Genomic DNA, 19,350 nt, shown 5'->3' with positions numbered 1-19,350 from the left:
GAAGAGGGAAAAGCTTCCTGTGTCAGTGGTCATGAAGCCATACTCCTGCCTAAGTCCTGAGAAGCAGCTTTTTCTGGCAATGCTTCTGTCTACCAGCAGCACAGAGCAAGACAAGTATCAAGTCTGCTGGGCTACAGTCAGGGTTCAAAATTCGTCTGTCCTGGTGCGTCAGATGGCTTCTCAACATGTAAATGGTACTAAATGTGCACATCCACCACCCACTCCTAAAGTGAAGCCCCTGCTAATGCCCCTGTTCCAAGGGGGTGGTGTTCCCAGGACACCTGGGAAAGGTGGATGCTGAATGTGTAGGGTGTGGCCATCCAGGTGGGGCTGCACAGCACCTCTACAGCAGATGCTAAACTCTGACACAGAGGGAAGGGACCCAAAATCCAGCACTGCAGGTGAATATGCTCCAGGCTCCATAACTATCCCAGCCCAGTCCAGGACTCAACACCCCCTTCACAGGCAGTTCCAGAGGTCCCAATCTCCTCCCATATGTCCAGGGTGGGTCTCATGTCTTTTGGGCTCTGGAAGAAGGTTTAAGTTTAATTGTTCATTATGTCAGGAAGGCTCATCCAGGTAGGATGTTTTTCCATTTGTCCATCTTTTATTTGTGAGGGATGAATGTTTGTCCTGGTTCCCCAGGCTGGCAATAGGTTTTTGTGTTTGGGGGTAAAGCACACCAGTTCTTCTGCTCTCAAATGACTGAGACCCGGGCTAGCAGGAACCAGTTCTGGTGTGAATTGGCTGATGGGAGGGAGGGAGGAACTTCAAAACCTCTCAGAAAACTCTCAGCTAACAGAGAATCACAGAATGGATTGGGTTGGAAAGGACCTTAAAGATTATCCAGTTCCAACCCCCTGCCATGGGCAGGAACACCTTCCACTAGACCATGTTGCTCAGAGCCCCTGACCTTGAACATTTTCAGAGGTGGGGCATCCATGACCTCTCTGGGCAGCCAGTTCAAGTGTGCTTCCATTAAACATGTTTTCCATCAAACCACACTTTTATTTAATTTCAACTCAGGGTTTCTCTCTGCCCTGCCTGCTGCTGCACTAAGCCAGCTTTGGGAGAAGTTAAAATACAAACTGAGGCCTTTTGAAAGAGGGTAAGTGCTGGGTAAGGCTGATGGCAATACAATAACAGGGGCTGAACCAGAGCAGACATCAATTAGATGCTGAGGGACAAATCATAGGACACAGAGTGCAGATAATGGTGGAATCAGCTGTGGTGGTCATAGCAGAAATGCTCTTGTACCTGGGGAACAGACAGTGTGCTCCCAATCCTGACCATGGGGAGCAAATCGGGAAACCATCTTCTTAATTAATAAACTAAAGAACACCCATGAGAAAAGAAAATGCCTTTATTCTGTGAGGTTGGGGCTCTTACATCTCAGCTTGGTTTGTTTTTTTTTTTTCTAAGGCAGACATAAAAAGACTCCATAATTTATTATTAGGACATCTGAATAGTTATTTATTGAGAAGCCACAGTTCTCACACTTTTACAACTGTCGGCTTGTATAAGGCAAAAAAAGCAAGATGGATCACTATTTTACACAGAAAGTAAAAGCTCTGGAGAAGGAACTGATGGACATGCAGTTACTGGTCAAAATGCAATGTACATGACATATATAAAAACCATTGTGAAACAGAGGAATTGTAAATTATGGTTACAATCTACTGAAATAAATATTCAATATATTATTATAAACACATTTGTAGAGTCTAAGATTGTAATTAAAGTTGTCTTTGTACATACACGGTTATTTGAAATTTAAACAAAAATGTAACATTTAGAGGAGCAAACGTCAACATAAAACAACTGCTTTGGACTTGTAATGTGGCATGATATATCCATAATGATAGGATTAATCTGGTGTGGCAATTAGAATGACTAATCCTTTGAGATGTAGTCTCTATGGAGTTAACTGCATATTGAAGGGAAGAGCCTGGTACTTTAACAAGGATGCAGAATGATTCAAACGGCTGTCTGGGTTTGTTTGTTTTCTGGTTTTTAAATGAACAGAGAGAACAAAAAAATCATTTGTAATTGCCTGGTTTTTCTTTTAAAAACAAAGCTGTTTTTTTAATTAATTTTAAGCAGTTGGCATCCACAGAAGAGAAAGAAATGAAAGGACTCGAGTCACTCATCTTCACAACAATTTACCATCAATGTATATACAGTACATTAATGAAGCATTGTTTAAACTTTAATAACAGGGACACACCTAGGATGTTTTCTATGTAGTTTTTCCATTAACAGTATTAAACAATGGTGCTCCATATTGCTTATGAACATATAGATATGAAATTAGGAAACTGATGAATCAAAGAGAGGTGCTAATCTTATTACCACACAGCTAACATGGCATTTGTATTGGTAAACTTCTCATGGGCATTTAGAGCTGACATAAAAATTCCTAATGTGGCTAACTGAGTTACAGACGAGGTACATGCACGGATACCAGGCGACCCCCAGCCGCTGCTCCAGCTTCCCTAGTCATCCTCCTCATCCTCCTCATCGCTGTCCTTCATGGTGATCCCCTGGAGCCCCCCGCCCTCGCTGACCGACGCCGTGGCCTCCTCCACTGTCAGCCGGTTCCGGATGGTCTCGTAGGTTTTGCTGTTCAAGGTGGAGTCCAGCACGCCTTGCAATCGGAAATCTCGGTACGTTTTCTAAAGCAGAGACAGGGAGAGGTCAGGGCCAACACCAGCCCTCCTGCTTTGCTGCAGGACTCAACCTGTGCCCCTGTGCTGAGGGTCTGGGGTCACTAATGGGAGAGGCTGGGATACCAGGGAAATCCCAGCCTTGGGGACACTTTGCATCACCTGGGAAGTGCAGAGGCCACAGGAGCATCTCTGCTGGCCACCACTCTGGTGTAGCAGAAGTCCCTTTAGGGTGCCTTGGGCAACAAATTACAGCTCTGTGACTCCAGCCCTGCCTTTGTGGGCCGGTCTGGGCAGTTTCAAAGCAGCTCAGGGGAAGCTTTGCATAGGGTGGGCTGGTGTCTAAAAAGACATCGGAGAAATATAAGGGCTCTGCTCCAACTGACTTCCCTTGCTCCTGGATGTGTTCATCCCGCCTCTAATGTCAGTTATTTCTCTTCAAGCAGCAGGATGCTTATCCCCCGTACCCACAGACATGATTACACATTCCCGGAATGCTCCATATTAAACAATCCAACCTACAGTACAGGGATTAAATAAACTAAGTCCAGGATACTGGACGAAATTATTGATGTATAAATATAAGCATTGGGCACATGTTTTTTTAAATCTCCCTTTCTTCACCTCAATCTGGAATTGTATTTCCATGGTTCCCATACTTCCCTTGTTATTACAATTAACTTCTCTTATTTGAATTTATGCTTAAAACCTTCTCAACTCTATGAGATAAAACTCTGGTCTCGTTGTTCATTTAATTCTGCTCTGTGCTCTGCATAGAAACTATTTACTGTTCTACTATTTCAGAAGTCCTTGGGTTTGTTATAGCTGTTTTTGAATGTAATATTGGTATAAATAAAGCACAAGGAAAAAAAGCTTTCCTCAGCTAGCTGACAAGTAGGAATAATCTGTCTGTGCCTGTTGTTTTCAGTTATGAAAAGCACATTTAATACATTTCAGTTTTAATTTATTCATGCCTTCAATGTGTTCACTGCACACAAGACCATAAACATTATAAAATACTAGACCAAAAAGCATTAGATAGAACCTAAAATGATCAAAAATATATTTACCCCCTTCTGTGATCTTATTATTTCATGTAAACCACTGTGATTTCACACTGAAATAATTATCATTAGTCCAAGGCATGCACACACAGAGATATACACATACACGTGCACTTAAAGAAAAAAAATGCTACTTTCAGGGTATGTTATCTCACCTTTGTAATCTCTTAGAGTTGGTTATATACACCCATTGTAAAAGAAACAACTTCAATTAACTATGAGAACAATCTCATTTGCATTCTGACAATAATCACGAGCCATAGCTGGGCTTAAATGTTTCTAACAAAACAGCGTTAAAAACTTTTGGGTTGATTTAACCCATTTTAACACCAGAGCTCACTGGTGTGATCAGTGAATTTGTCCACAAAAAGGCCAATTTTGATGCACTTACTGTACAGGTAAGGTCAAATAGCAAGAGAATTTGGTTTTTGTTTTTAATGCAAGGAATTACGTTGCTCTTATTTGCACACCTGTATTTTACATCTCTCTGCATTCAAAGTTCCTGTTTATCCAGTGCTGCTTGCCATAGACATAGCTCTCTTAATTATTTTAAAGAATTTTAACCAACCCTTAATTTATCTGCCAGTGACAGAGCACAGACATGCAGGCACACACACACATGCTCCTCCTGACAGCGAGGGGCACTGGGAACACCTTGGGAGCTTACCTTTACTATCCTAATGAGGGTTTTCAGTTGGTAGATGTGGAGCTGCAGGTCCATGCGGTCTGTCAGCCAAGTGCACACGACGCTCATGGAGCTGCTGTACCATTGCTGCAAGAGAGACACGACTTCTCCAGCACCCACACGGGGCTGTGCGCGATGCCCTGGCTGACGCTTGTGCCCCCAGCATCCCCTCACACCCACCTTTGCCACCTGCCAGCCTGCTCATGGGGGGGCCACAGACTGAGAGGGGAGACTGGCATCTGCTCTTACACAGAATTTCCATGCATGGGCTTTTAAATTTTAATAACAACAATAACAAAAATAAACTTATTAGGAGGGTAATGGCCACCAGTAGCGCCACAAGGTTTTGTAATCTGATTTTGCCATTGGTGGCACTTGCCAGCAGTGATGTGTGTTTGGCTCGAGCCATGTTTTTAACCTCTTTCCCCCACAGTGAGAACACAGTCCTGCTTTAAGGATGTCTGTCCCACACTCAGATTACTTACCATCTTCAAATTCAATCATAAACAGCCACAGGATGAGTCTGGGACCTCAAGGCTGAGCAGAGGGGAGGCTCATGCTGGGCAAGATTTGGCTGGGGGGAAGGACACTGGTGTAAGCACCTACGGGTGGGTGTCTGCCCAGGCTGTGTAGGAAGTGCTTTGGTTTCACCCTCACAGTTATGAAAGATGGAAAAGCAGAAAATAAATCAGCTTGTTTCAAGCTGCTGAACTCACAGGACCCCTCCAGGGGCTGAGATTGTGCTGTTGTCTGTGAAAAAGGCTCGCAGCAGTGTGGCAGCAGCCTGCCATTCCCGCAGTGCAGGAAGGCTCTGGTGGGCTGTGGATCAGAGCCCTGCTCATGCAGGGCTGATGTGGCACGTCTGATGCCACACAGATGAGCAGTGAGCCCTTGAGAGGAGGAAAAGCAGGGGCTTGGGGGTGGGTGGGGAACCACAAAACCTCCCCATGGTGCTCAGCACAAGGGGTGGTTACAAAGCAGGCAAAAACCCATCACACCTCTGTATGGGCAGTTGCACCCTTCTCGTGAGCTCTCTTACATGCAGAGATCAAATCCCATACTGCAGACCAGATGCAATTAATCTAGAACCAGTTAAAATACTAAAGAAACTCCACCAGACCATTTTATGAGGATCCTGACAGAGCACCATCCAAGTTAGTCTGGAATGCAGCTGCCTCCCAACAAGCCTGAAACCTCACACCAGTCCAAGTCAGGTCTTGGTGACCCCCCTCGGTGCCCCCTCAGGCTGGGGGTGTCTGACACAGAACGTGCCCTTTCCTCCTGCCAGCACAGCAGGGGAATGGAGACAAATGAACATTTTGTAATTGCAAAACTTGCCAGTGATTTGCTTCCCTCCATCCTTTGACACTGGCACCCACAAGGTGGCATGAGGCTCACCAAAGCAAACAAATGAGTCTAAGCTAAACCAGCCCTGCACCACAAAAATGTGTGCTCAACACACATCTCTGAGCTGTGTGGCAGTACACCCGGGAGCTGCATGGGGAAGAGTTTTCCCCCCAGCTCCAACGATGCTCCTCTACTTTAATTTCTACACCACCTCTTTAAAAAATTGAGGAAATAAGGAGATGAAAGAGCCACTGAAGAAATGGCATGTGGTGACCTCATGCTCAATGCTTACACCTCCTGCAACTTGTGGCAGAGATTCTGCTGACCCTTCATCTCCAGGACAGAAAGCTGGCAAGAGCTTGGATGAGACTAATTGAGACTGGCAAGTGGGAGCTCTCAGCTGTCACCTGCGGTGCTGGCATCAGACCGGGGTTGAACAGAGAGTGAAGCAATCTGGGTAGCTGGTGTGGACCTGATGAGCATAGGAGACATGAAGGTCTGGTGGGGCTTCATACCTTCCAATCCCTCGGACTAGTCTGAGAAGTCAAGAGTGTCCCTGGATATCCCCTGGGGATCCCAAGTACCTTGACCCAGGACAGCCAACAGCCAGCTGGTGGTTGGGTGGCACAGAGCAACTGCTGTCACTGGGGGATCTGCCTGGGTTCCCATGAAATGCTGCAGACCCACGCAGGCAAAACAGAGAAATTGTTAATGTTCATAAAGCTGCTTTTCTGCAGTCAGTGCTTAACTGAGTCATGCTCTTGGGTGACATTAGCTGTGACCCAGGGCTGCGCTGGCACATGGATGCCCAGGTCAGCCAAACACCTCCTTCCCCTTCTGCCACCTCTTCAAATCGGAGCCCCCAGAGGAAGGGCACAACCATGTGTTACACACACACCCCCCCTCCCTTCCCCTGCCACCTCCCATCTTCCACAGAACGATCTGCTGGGTGTTTGTGTCAACTCTACATGAGATGAGAAGTCCCTGGCAGGGGCAGGTCCTGCCATTTCTGTCTGTCCCACGCCACACACGCCCACAGGGCTATCTGATCCCAAACAGAAATCATAACCTCTGCCCGGAGGTGACTTTGCTGCTGTGAGACCTTCCAAGTAGGCAAAATGAAATGTTTTTCTGTGTTTCTGGAGGGCACTTCAAACACTCTGGGTTCTGGGGAGATGCAGCATCCTTGGAACCAAATGTGAATTGCACCCCTCTCCTCTCGAGCACCGGCTGACAAGGGCTCAGCCAGGCGTAGCGCTCGGCTGCATGAAAGGAGCTCTCTTTCTCAAAGCCAACTTACTCCTAAGACTTTCTGCTTTATGAGAAAAAGACAAAGTCTAATTCATTGATCTTGATACACAAAACCGTCACGTCACTTCATAGAGCACACACCAACTGCTGAATTTCAGCCCTGCATATTCATAAAAATAAGTTAGCCCATAAATTAAATGTTCCCTTTAGCTATCGCTAGTGTTGATGTGCTATAAGACGCATAAGCCCTCTGATTCATGACTAACCTACCAAAGAAGATAACATTTGCATATGACTATATTATTAAAAAAACAACAAAAAAGCCAAATGCTCCTAAACAGAAACGTATTCACCTCAGACAAAAGAGCACAGAGTGGTCCTGTGGGGACACTGGCCACGTTGCTTTCTCCAAGGGGGTCTGCCATTCCCTCAGGGGCAGTGGGGTTCATGCTGGCACATAGGGTTCCCTTGGGGATCCAGCTCCAGCCTTGTGGCTTGTCCCCAAAGACAAGGTGCAGAGGCCACAGCCCAAATACTGAACTTTGGGGCTCTGCCAAGGGGTTTGCAACACATTTCAGCCACATTTCTGGAGCCACGGCACAGCTGTGGCATGGGCACATCAAAGTAAATACCATAAATATATTTTCTGCAAAAAACTCCCCATGCCTGGTTGTAAAGAACAAATAGACCTCACTGATGGTCCAGGCCCCTGGACAAAACCCCACATGTAACTCACTCTAGCACACACACCTTACTGGTGCTGCTGACATCCCTGTCCCTCACCTAGGGGACAATTTACACTCAGTCTGGGGGTGAGGGTGAGGACAGGCTGTGGAGCCTGCATCCTCATGGATGCATGGTGGGTACCACTTCTCCAGCAGGATGTCAGCAGGGAAGGGCGCAGGGCTCTGGCAGAGGCAAACCACAGCCCCATGGCTGCACACCATGACCCAGCCCCAGCAGAGGAAATGCAGACACTATCAGAGCCCAGTCACTGCAAGCAGGTACTGTATTTGTACAGACAGGAATTCAATCCCTCTTTCGGGCTTGTCTTCCTGTTCTCCTGTCTTTCACAGCAACCCTCATTGCTGGGTGCTAGTCTGGGTGGATGAGGTGGGCCATGGACCAGCTGGGATGCACCAGGATGGGCATTTAGAGGAGCTGGAGCATTACAAAAGGTGTACTTCTATGGTTGCCCATCCAACACCCCAACCAGTTTGAGCAATAAGCTTACTTGTTCCCCAGCCCTCTGCCTTCATTTTTTTTTTTTTTGAATGCAAAAACATGATCAATAAGTTCCTGAAATAGCAAGTTTGTCTCTGAATACATAAATTGTAGAAATTGGTATGAATAAATCTGCAAGTAGCACACTGAATGTGGCACATTTTATCAAAACCCAGCCCTGTGCTGGGTTCCTGTTCTTTCCGGGAGGTGGTGTCATTACACACACCCAGGAACATCTGCAAACCCCCGTTCTCTTTGGTGTGAGCTGAATGGAAGCATGACCTCCTGTTCCTTGCCATGAACCTTGAGTTCACACTCATATTTTACATGTTACAGGAAGCCACAGCTCACCCCAGGAGTGCTGCAAACAGAATCTCGTAAGCCAGATGCAACACTGCTTCTTAAGGCACCTGAAGGAGCTGTATTCTTCATTCAAAAGCTTACATACTAGTAGCTTAAGGTCACTTCAGCTTTTGTAAAGAGTGGGACAAAACCAGGAATGCTTATAGGGCTGGGTTGTCAGCAGGGTAGCAGAGGGATTACAAGGAACCTGTGACTCTGCCTCTTTCTGCCTTTACTGGTAGTTTTTTTGTGTGTGAACAAGTGCCATACAACAGATTGAGGCTGGTATAAAGGCCTGGGACTGTGCAAGAGCACCCTGCTGAGCCTCAGCTGTGCTTGCAATTAGCAATAGGCATGAAATGATTATTGTTGTGGTGGCTGATGGCAATCTGAAGTGACAAGTTTTATGGGGGAAGTTGTAGTAGGGATGTTCAGCAAGTTTCTGCAAACCATTAATCGAAGGCTGCAGCACAGTTTAGTCAAAGCTATTTTATGTCATTCCAAAGGTCTCACAAGGATGCTGAAAGAATATTTTTCTGCTCTCAGTGCCTTGGAACAGAGTTTTTCTAGGTCAGGGATTCTTTACTGCCCTATTTAGTGTCAAAAATACCCATTTGCCTCAAATTAGCAGAAAGCTTGTAGTTAAGGGCTAGAGATTAGGCATACAAAATTACTCAGCAGGTGACTGCTGGGTGGATTTGGGGTTGAGAAGTCTTTAAAACTGACTACAAGACATTATATACTTCTGACAAAAGAACATAGTAATCCTACCTGCTTGCTTTAACCACTGTTGTTTGTCTATTATTATGTGCTTTAATGCTCATAAGAGCAAAACTACTGGTGATACTACTCAATTACCATAGTAACTCTCCCCTATGACCTCTCATTTCAGTACTCGCTTTCCAACCAGAACCAATCCAAGCAGGGCAAATCTATTTAAAACTGTGACACACACGGCACAAAGAGGCTCCGAATGCTGGCTGGCTCCCTCTCTTTGTCCGGGACATGGGCTTGTTTTGAAATGCTGAAAGGCAGCTTTGAAATGAACCCTTGAATTCAAGGTGTTTCAAAGATGAGGAACTGGCTGCTGGGCGGACGCCACCACAGCATCCCTGAGCTGGCCAGCACGAAACAAGGGGACCACAGAGGTGGGAAGGGAGAGAGGAAAAGGCTGACTGTGAGGAAAGGCCTCACTTCCCAAAGGAAAACTGAACCTGCTCTCAGGTAACAGCTCAAAGTGATTTAATCAGCCAGGAAAAAAAAAAAAAAGATAAAATTACCAACTCTTTGTTTCAGGCATTTGCATCCCTGTCCAATGGGCCACAAGCTCAGCTGGTGGAAGGCACAGTGGGGCTGCAATGATTTGCAACTGATGACAGTAGGGGACAGCTGACAAAGCTGTGTCCAGCCCAGTCCTGGGTGGCCCTGAAATCAAACTGGGTATTTGGTGTTGTCACATGTATTCACGGCAGCCACCTCCCCTGAGCAGGTGTCATCTCCACAGGGAAGGTAGGGATGCAGCCACAGCAGCGCAGGGACACGCTGTCTGGGGACCAGCCCTGTGCACACAGCTGCCAGTGTTGGAGGAGGACTTGTGTGGAGAGTGGGAGCAGGAACTCTTCAGGAGCAGCCTGCCAGCCTTGTGTGTCCCTTCCTGCACTCTCAGTGTGCCCAGCAGCACAGCCAGGTTTGTACACCAGAAATGGCTGCAGCCCTGCAACCCCAAGCCCAGATTTCCCTATGGCAGTCACAGAAGGATCATTCTTGTCCATTCAGTCTTCTATGGCCACCAAAGTGTTCCTTCCACCTTCCCTCAATGTTTCTTTTGCTCTTGGTTCCAGGCAGTCATTGCTGTTCCAAAAACTTGGTAAAGGCGGCTGGCCCAAAGCACAGGGCCTCACAGCCAGCACAGTTCCTACTCCTGTTTATCAGAAATAAAGAGATGTTCCCAGCATGAACATACACAGCAGCTTATGCAATCCCTTTTCCAACAGCCAGCTCTGCTGGGACGCTGGGTGTGGATGAGGGCAGTGACTCTTGCCCTGCTCCCAAGCGCTGCTAGCAAGGTCTTGGCCAGGCTGGCAGAGCTGAGCCCAGCTGCTTTTCAGGCTGTTCTGGAAACCCAAGTTTTGTGTTGCTGCAGAAGATGTGCTGTGCCCCAGGCTGGCAGCGTGGGGATAGAGCAGGGACAGGGCCTTGGTGACACAAGTGTGTCTGAAAAGCTTGAGTTGAGACATGTGGCAGTGGCCCTGGAGGAGGAGGTGGCAGAGCTGAGGGGGGTGAAAAGCCACAGGCACTCAAGCACAAACACCACTCCGGCCCAGTGTCAATGAGGAGACCGAGATGGATCTTCTGCCACACAATGAAAAAGGAAGAGGCGCATTGCTTCCCTACAAGCATACATTTTCTGGATGGCAGCAGAGACCTGTCCATGCAGCAAACCCCATCCCATCCTCTCATCAGCTTTCTTTGCCACTACTCAACAAAATCCATACTGTGCTCTGGGTATTTCTCCACAGAGCCCTGCTGAAGGACTCCCCTGCCCTGCCCTTCACTGAGGACCAAAGAACCACCCAAAGGCAGCTCAGCATTTGGAGGTATAAAACCTCCTCCAGCACAGAGGCCCAAACCTGCAGTGGGCTCAGGGCTGAAGCCCCAGGCAAAGAGCATCTGGCTCGGTCGTGTCCTGGCCGCAGCCATGGGTGGCACCAGTAATGACGCAGTGACTCTTTCGATTTACACCTGCCAAGGATTTGGACCATTCCCCCAAGCTAGGCAGGGCACAAGGCTCAGGGCACTGACAACGACATTGCTGTGAGTGCCCAGGTTTTCCAGAAGCACAGAAATTGGTGTGACACTGCCCACGTTACAGAAATAAGTTTAGCGGCTGTGGCTCTCGGAGCACGCAGCTAACTATAAAATAAGCAATGAGTTAATATTGCAGGCATTGATCAGCTAGTCTTACAATTAATGCTTCCAATAAAAAAAAAAAAGCTCCCCTTTTATTCAACAGAATAAGAAATTAAACACTTGAGGGCTCATTCTAAAGAATGAATGAAATTGAATAAGCTACCTAGCACTTGAGATTCCCAGCGAGTGCTTGAATAGAGCAAACCTCCTGAGTTGAATGGATTGCCTTTTGGGACCAATTTGTCTCTTTTCACTCTTTATTCCTCCTTTTTTGCTGACAGATGTACAAAGGCGGAACTGCGCTGTGCAGCTTAGCTACATGCACCCACAGCAGCTGTCACTTTTGTCGAGCAAGTTAATCAAGCAAATGCCACCATATCCCACTTTCTATAAGGAACAACATGTTATAGACAGTAGTCTTGGGAGACAGGGAGGGAGGGAGAGAGACTTTATTTTAACTTTGAGTAGCTGGTATTTTTTTTCCCCTCTGTGTGTAAAAAAAAAAAAAAAAAAAAAAAAAAAAAAAAAAAAAAAAAAGGAGGAAAAAAGAAACAGCCAAACCTGGTAGCACAAGCTGACACTTTTGTTTTCCCGTGGAACAAATATTTAATATGATTTTAACTCTAATTTGTACTAGAAGGAGAGCTGTCTGGTTTTAATTAAATTTAAGGGACTTAGGGGAACACAGTTAAAAAAAGAAATAGAAGCTTTTTGTTTGCATTAACGCTTGTTGATAATAATATATTGATTGTCAATTGCTAAGCCCAAAAGATTAGTGTAGTAAATAGAATTATCTGAATGCCACAAGTGAAGTGCTAGCTTCCCGTCCCTGCTTTTCCCTTTGTGAGGCACTCTGAATCACTGGTTGTTATTTATACATTTTCTTTGATAAAACCAACTTGTGTGGCTGATTTTTTTTTTAAACCCTGCCTCATTAAGTGTATAATAGCATTTACGTGTGGGGCTTTCTGCTTTTTACCCTTTCAAGCTTAAGCTTATATTCCTCTCTCACAACCATGTTTCAAAACTTGGGATGTTCACAAACAATTGGATACACACCAATATTGTATATATCAGATGCTCTCATGCTATTGCCAAAGATTAGAAAATAACAGAACATTATCCACAAAGAGTAAATAAATAGTTATCGTCCTGCTATGCTGCTGCATGCCAGATAATAACGCTGTCCGGTCATTAGGCAGCTTTTCTGTGGCACATAATTCTCTAAGTTAGGTATGAAAAGCCAACATCAAAAGTAGGTCTGTTGGTGTAGCTCCACGGAGCACACAGCAGAGCGCTGGGAGGGCTTCAGGCAGCCCTTGGGTGATGGTAGGAAGGTGATTCACCCCAAACTCAGACCCTTAGGAAAGTATCTTTCAGAAAATAAATCTAAGCTTTGGTGACAGTTTTGCACTGTGCTAATTTAACTTCTCTGCAGGGTCTTTGCCTTGGTATGTCCAGGAACGGTATGCATGAACTGTCAGTGTTTGGGATTTGTGACCCCTTTGCCAAACTGGGGACCCCACGTTTGCACCTCGCCCTGTGAGAGAAGCCAATGTTAGCTGTGCTCAGCAGTGCTCTGGGCAAGTGGTCCTCACAGCAGGCAACATGACCCTCATTTTCAGAACTATAAAACTCCACATTAAATTCTAGAGATCTGGCAAAATGCTAGCAATCTGATAAAAATCCCCTGAAACCTTGAGGTCTCTCTTTTTTTTAAATAGAATTTTGACCTTATTCTACCAAAGCCTTGTGAATAAGTCTGGAGTCTCCCAGGTCACACTCACAGCTATTACTGAAGTAAAAGTACTTTCTTCCCTGGTATTTTATGTACCACTATAATGCTATCACTGTGAGTACACACAGCGTGTTCTTCAACATCCACCCCAGAGCTGTGAATTCTGGATGCCTTTTACTCTGTTTTATATTCCTTAACTACAAAATTTCATTCTTGTTGACAACGTACCAATACGAGGAAGTTACAAAGTCAAAGGGTCTTGATATGAAAATAATTTGTATTATTATTTAATAAAGTCACAGTCCCTAACGTTGCCTAATAGGGTTAAGCTGCTAGCCAGAGCAACTCATCATCTGTCTAGGATGCAAATGGCATCACCGAATTACATTATTTCTTTTCCCCCCCTTTCCCAAAAATAAACCACAAAACAACTTTGAATCGCGTAAGAGCTCTGCCTTCCAACAGGGAAGAGCGCTCGGAATGCGCACAGAGCGCAGAGCCCAGCGCGTGGAAGTGCCGCACGCTCTTTGCAGTACATATGGCACCTGCGAGCACCCACTGCTCGGGGATCTCGGCTCCAGGGCGTGCTCAGGCTGCCGCCTCACCCTTCACTGGCGGCGGGCTGGACCCGGCGGGGCTCGGCAGGTCGGTGCCACAGGGAGGGAGGCCGGGGCTCCCGGGGTGCTGCCTGTGCTGGTGGGATGGCACAAATTCCCTGCTCTCCAGAGGGGCACAGCCCGACCTGCATGGTCCCTGCTGCAGATTTCTCCCTGCTCTTAACCCAAAATTTTATTCCTTTCCAGAGGGGACAGGGAGGGTCAATACCTTATGTGTTGGTGGGGCCAAGGTCCCCAACAAACACATGTCCCCAAGAAGCTCATCCCTGCTCTTGGTGCTGCACGAACCAGTAACACCTACCCATGTCCTGTCAGCTGTGACTCCACATGCCATGGTGGCTGCAGGTTGGTCTGTGCCGACCCTCAGTGGCTTTGCAGGCGATCCGTGCACTTTCAGCACACGGGCAAAAGCTTCCCACAGCAGGGACACAGCCAGAAGGGGATCTGCAACACTACTGCTGCTTCAGGGAGGAGGAACAACTCTGATGCTGAGGATATGATGCCTTGTACTCATTCAGGTGGCCCCGAGCTGTATGTCAGGGTGGTCTGCTCTGCCAGCCAGACACCAAAGTCTGCCTAGCAAGGACCCATACGCTCACATCCCCAGCAGAAGTGATGGGTGAATGTGCCAGTGCCCCTTCTGCCCTGGGAAGAATCTCATGGAAAAAGCAACTGCAGTGCTGGCTCCTCTCTTCATACAGCCAGGGATATCCTGGTCCCAATCTGCTGGGGTTTGCTGTGAGCAAACACCAATGCCAGCCCACACAGAGATCATCTCTGAATCCATCCCAGCTATGTGCTGCTGCTGCTCTGAGGAGGGCAGACCTGCCAGGCCATGCGCTGGTCAGGGCTGGATGGAGGGCAGCAGGCAGAGAAAACTGCAGGGGAGACCCTGTGCAAACAACTACTGGTCCATGGCAGGGGGTGCAGGAAGTTGGTGCTCATGGTGATCTGGGAAGGAAGCAGGCTGCCACCCCAAATTTCTCTCCCATCCACAATGTCCTCAAACCAGGGACATCCCATGCTTACACCTTTTGGGTTTGCAGGCTGAGTGCCTCAGCAGGTGCCTCATTTCCTCTCTGAGACCGGACAGTCCTAATCCTGTTTATACACTGAATTACACCTCCAGAAAATGCCCTTTTTAGGTAACAGGTAAAGCCTGTCCTGGCTACATGAACCCCTGAACTGGAAGACGCTGCCTTTCCAGGCTGTGCTGGCATGGAGAATCCCATATCCCTGCACACAGAGCGGGGGCCTGGGCACAGCACCAGGTGGGCTCTGGTGCTGAGCTCTCTCTCCTTCACTGCAGATACAGCTCTGCAAAGTGCACAGCATTCACTAGGAACTGCCAAATTAAATCCCCAAAAACCTGCTGCTTTGCAGGAATTTGCAGACCTAAATGAAAGAGCTTCTGCATAAAAACCTATAAAAACACACAAACAGAAAACCACTCCTGTATGGATGCTTGCTTTCAAATACATTTTTAACTTATAAAATATTCTCTGCTTATTTCCATTTTTCAAAAAAGAAATGAAGTTGACATGTTAAAATATGAGTTTCTATATAAAGCAGCCTAGTAAAACCACAATATCCACACAACTGCTATTTTTCTGTCCTGATTCCAGAGCCCTGTTAGTGCGAGGCAGTGATGATAAAACTGGCTGCACAGTTGTTCAGTAAGATGCACAGCAATGCATGTTATAGAATACTTTCATTATACTTGTTATCATTTTAAATTAGAAGCTGTCATGAAATGGGACTTGATAAACTTTATCTACTTCTTTTATAGCCTGCAAATTCCAAAAAAGTAGCTACAGGCTGCCTGGACATCTCGGCCCTGATTGCAGCAGCTCCCCTGGTCTCTCTCCTTCCTGGGGTTAAACACCGGACGCAGTGCGCTCCCTGCCCGTGTCCCACCAGGCATTTTTGAATGCTGATATCATACATCCAGGGCCAGGCTTAAGCGAGCACCGGGAAAGGAAAGAGCCGCAGATCAAGAGAAACAAAATGACCTGGGACGGCTAATCTGGCACGCACCGCTGGCTGGCGCGGGCTGAGCAGCAATTGTGTGGGGCCGGGATGCAGGGGGAGAAAAGGAAAAGACGGATTGAAGGCGCTGCTGGAAATCAGACAATTCGTCATTGTCCGCGCAGGGGCTCTGCCCTGCACCGAGAGTTCCTTTGGGCAAAGGCTCTTTGCACAGCCTGCAGGGAGGGAGCAAAGCCGCCGGCTCGGCCCCGCGGGCTGGGGTCAGCCCCGCACACCTGCGGGCACCGGCGCGTCCCGGCCCTTCCCACGCTCCCCGCACCGCTGGACGCAGCTGGGACCCGCATGAGCCGCGGCTCACCAGCCACCTCCGGGCTCTCCTCCCTGACGGCCCTCAGAACTGGAGCTCCAGTTAGCTACAGCCTCTGAAACTTCGCTGGAAGGCAGAGTGCACCGTGTAACTCGTCCGCAGTCATGGATGTGCAGAGAGCTCCTGGTCAGAGGCTGCTCAGAAAAAGGCTCTCTCTGGATGGAGAATTCCATGCTCCTGCTTCCCCAAAGCCTTGGCTACTCACATCTACCAGGAAATAAATGATCTTTCACTCAGTGCCAGCCCCAAAACACAAATCTCTGACGCTCAAAAGCACGGTGCAGATGATGTTAGCAAGCCTATGCTGACCTTAACGTAACGGAGCAATCAGTCTGCCTTCTTAGAATGATTAATGGAAAATCTCCTCTGGAAAAGAAATCAAATTAACTGTCTTCAACCAAATGTCTACTGGAACATGAAAAGCTGTTCTGATAAAGACATTTAGGAGGGGAAGAAACCCCTTTCAAGCATGTAAAATCCAGTGACAGATCTAGGATTTATTTTATTAAGACTCTCCCTAAAATAAATTAAATGGAGCCTACTTAAATGAGCACTTCAGGAAAGAAGCCTTGCTGAGGGGGAGCCAGAAGGCCATGTGCCCAGTGCATGCCTGGGCTGTGTGAAGCTAACAGAGGGGAATATCAGAGGACTAGGGCTGCTTCTGAGGAGTGGTGTCAGTGCTAAGCTTGTCTCCCTACTCCCCTGTGACTCCAAGAGGGCACATGGGGAGAAAAAGAGGCTGCAGAAGGACAGTGCACTCTATGCCTACTCTGGACAAAGAGAATTTGTCCCCTAGAAGATATACTGACAACTGCCACCACAATTTTATGTTTTTTTCCAGCAAAAGTCCTGCAGTGAGATCAACTCCAGGTCCAGGTCCGTGCCTTGCCAAGCCAGCAAAGGGCAGCAGAAACTGCATGGCTCTGGCTCCTCCAAAGACGCACAGAGAGGGAAATGTAAGCTGTGATCCCTTGAGATGAATGTGCCTAATTGTCTTAATTTCACAACTCGCTCTGGAAGGGGAGAGAGGGGAAAAAAAAGCAAAAAACAACGGAGAAGAAATAGCTCAGTGGAGGCCATATCAGGATGGGAGTGGGAGAGAGTTAGTGCCCTAATGAGCAGTCTAGCTGCGTGGGAGGGAAACAGGTTGTTGTCTGTCTAAGAGAAAGTGGTGAGTGTGGCTACAAGCAGATACGAGATGGGAGCCCAGCGCGCAGCCTGATATCCGTTCTTCCCCTGATCCTGCAACCCGGCCTCCTGTGAGTAATTCTAACTCACAGTGAGTAGCTCCACTGACTCACAACCAGGCTTTTGAGATTGGAGAGGGGAAGAAGGGAGGATGGGAAGGGCTCTGTTTTGGCATTTGATTGTGCCGTAAAAGCCTTACGGTCTAGCAAGAAATGCCATGATCCTGCAAGCATGCCTTGAAGGAGCTGCCAAAATTCAAGTGAGTAACCCTGCTAAGGGCAAACGCTTCAATTTTAAGAATAAGCTATCATTTAGCTATCACTAATATTAACTATCACTAATGATGCCTCACTGTCTGCAGAGGACTTTCTGAATTAACTGATCTAGCTGTGCTTTGTATTTTTTCAATATACTCAGGTGTGCTATCAGGCTCTAATGTGTAGGTACTGAAACATATGCTGAGCTGCCTGTGGATCCTCCAGTGACAAATGCTTACTCAGGCTCCTGGAAGTGTGTATAGGGATTCTGCTGAAGTCTTGAGACTCACACAGTGTCCTGCATCCTTATTAGCTCTGATATTTACAAGTCAGATACCAGCAAGGGCAGCCTGCTTTGGAAACATGAGGACTGTCCTGCACCATGTCCCCAGCACTCCTGCTGGGCTCCTGGATGAGGGATTTTGGTTTCTTCCCAAAATCCATCAAAATCCACCAGATGCAACATCTGCCTTGGGATTTCACTGGGGCTTCCTCAAAGACAAACTCAGCTGAGCCTGAGGGACAGGACTTGATGCTGGAGCCTCAGCCAGGGGCTTTTGCCTCCCTGAAGGTGGTGGGAAGGACATGCTGGCTCCTCTAGCTGATGAGAGGACCTGGAGTGACTGTTCCTTTGCACTGAGGACAGCTGAGGGCAGAGCAAACCCTGGTCTCCCCACTGCCCTCCCTGCTACACCTGCCAGACCCTGCTAATCCCACCCTGCCATCAAGACTAAGAGCCATTTCTGTCTTGCAGAGAAGAACAGGCTCATTTCTCGTTTCCGGAGTTAAGTTCTCCGTCTGCTATCCCGGCTGTGGCACAGACCAAGGGAGCTGAACACTCACAGTGACAGTGAAGTGGTAAAACTGCCTTCTGCAAAAAGCACGGTGGCTGCTGCCACCTCGGCGGGCAGTATCACTGCGTGATTAAGTTCTTACCAGACTTTTTGGTAAAGGCAACCTTCCTGATCTGATAACTGCCAAGGACAAGCCAAATACGCAGGGTCAATCCATGCACACTTAATCTCCAGAAGGCAGATTAAGTGTATAATTGACCCATATAATCCATGTATCATCTCCAGTGAAATGTTTTTTATGTCCGGTTTAGGCAGACATGAGGCCCATAAGACAGCGATCAGAGACACAGAATTACCATTGCAGTGGATTTCATCAAAGTTAGAGATGGCTTTTTAATCACTGATCTCAGAGACTGCTAGATTTAAGCAGATGAACTAGCACTAAGCACATCTGTTTTAATCCTTATCTTCTACTCAGGCTGGTGTCTTCAAGAAGTACAAGGAGGAAAAAAATAAATTAATTTTTTTTTTTAGGTCCTCGCAATCTTAGGAGCTTCTCTTGGTGTTTTGATCCCTCATATCAAAAGCATGTTTTTGTTTTTTTGGGTAAGATATTGAATTAATCATCAGAGAGAAATATGCCATCTGCGCTATTCAGGGACTGCATCAGGATGCTGGAATTCGCAGGATCTCGGGGAGCTCACCCGATGTTCAGTAGCCTTTTGTGCATGTGCTACTCGCTTTGGCTGGGGAGGAAATAGTCACCCTATGTTTTACATTAGTGTTTACCAATTTATGTGGAAGAAAGGTTGGCATTCACACTATCTACTAGTCAATCATAGACTTTCTGGATCACATATGTTGCGAGGGGTTGAAACCTATACTGTGAGTATCTAAGGGTGTTTGTAAAG

General features: G+C 47.1%; 1 protein-coding gene across 10 annotated transcripts in view; it reads right to left on the bottom strand.

Moving 5' to 3' along the window:
• Nucleotides 1–1,345: 1,345 nt before the first annotated feature.
• Nucleotides 1,346–19,350, bottom strand: part of CADPS (calcium dependent secretion activator) — a 206,935-nt gene continuing 188,930 nt past the window's right edge. For all 10 annotated transcript variants that reach the window (XM_053953714.1, XM_053953716.1, XM_053953720.1 and 7 more), the window contains 2 exons: nt 4,398–4,502; nt 1,346–2,675 (listed from right to left, as the gene is read on the bottom strand). In XM_053953714.1, coding sequence (XP_053809689.1) covers nt 2,496–2,675; nt 4,398–4,502 — 285 coding nt within the window. In that variant the 3' untranslated portion in view covers nt 1,346–2,495. The remainder of the gene's footprint in view (nt 2,676–4,397; nt 4,503–19,350) is intronic.

The sequence above is a fragment of the Vidua chalybeata genome, chromosome 12 (genome assembly GCF_026979565.1).
Source record: "Vidua chalybeata isolate OUT-0048 chromosome 12, bVidCha1 merged haplotype, whole genome shotgun sequence".
Classification (NCBI taxonomy): Eukaryota; Metazoa; Chordata; class Aves; order Passeriformes; family Viduidae; genus Vidua; species Vidua chalybeata.
This window is presented reverse-complemented; position numbering and strand designations above follow the sequence as displayed.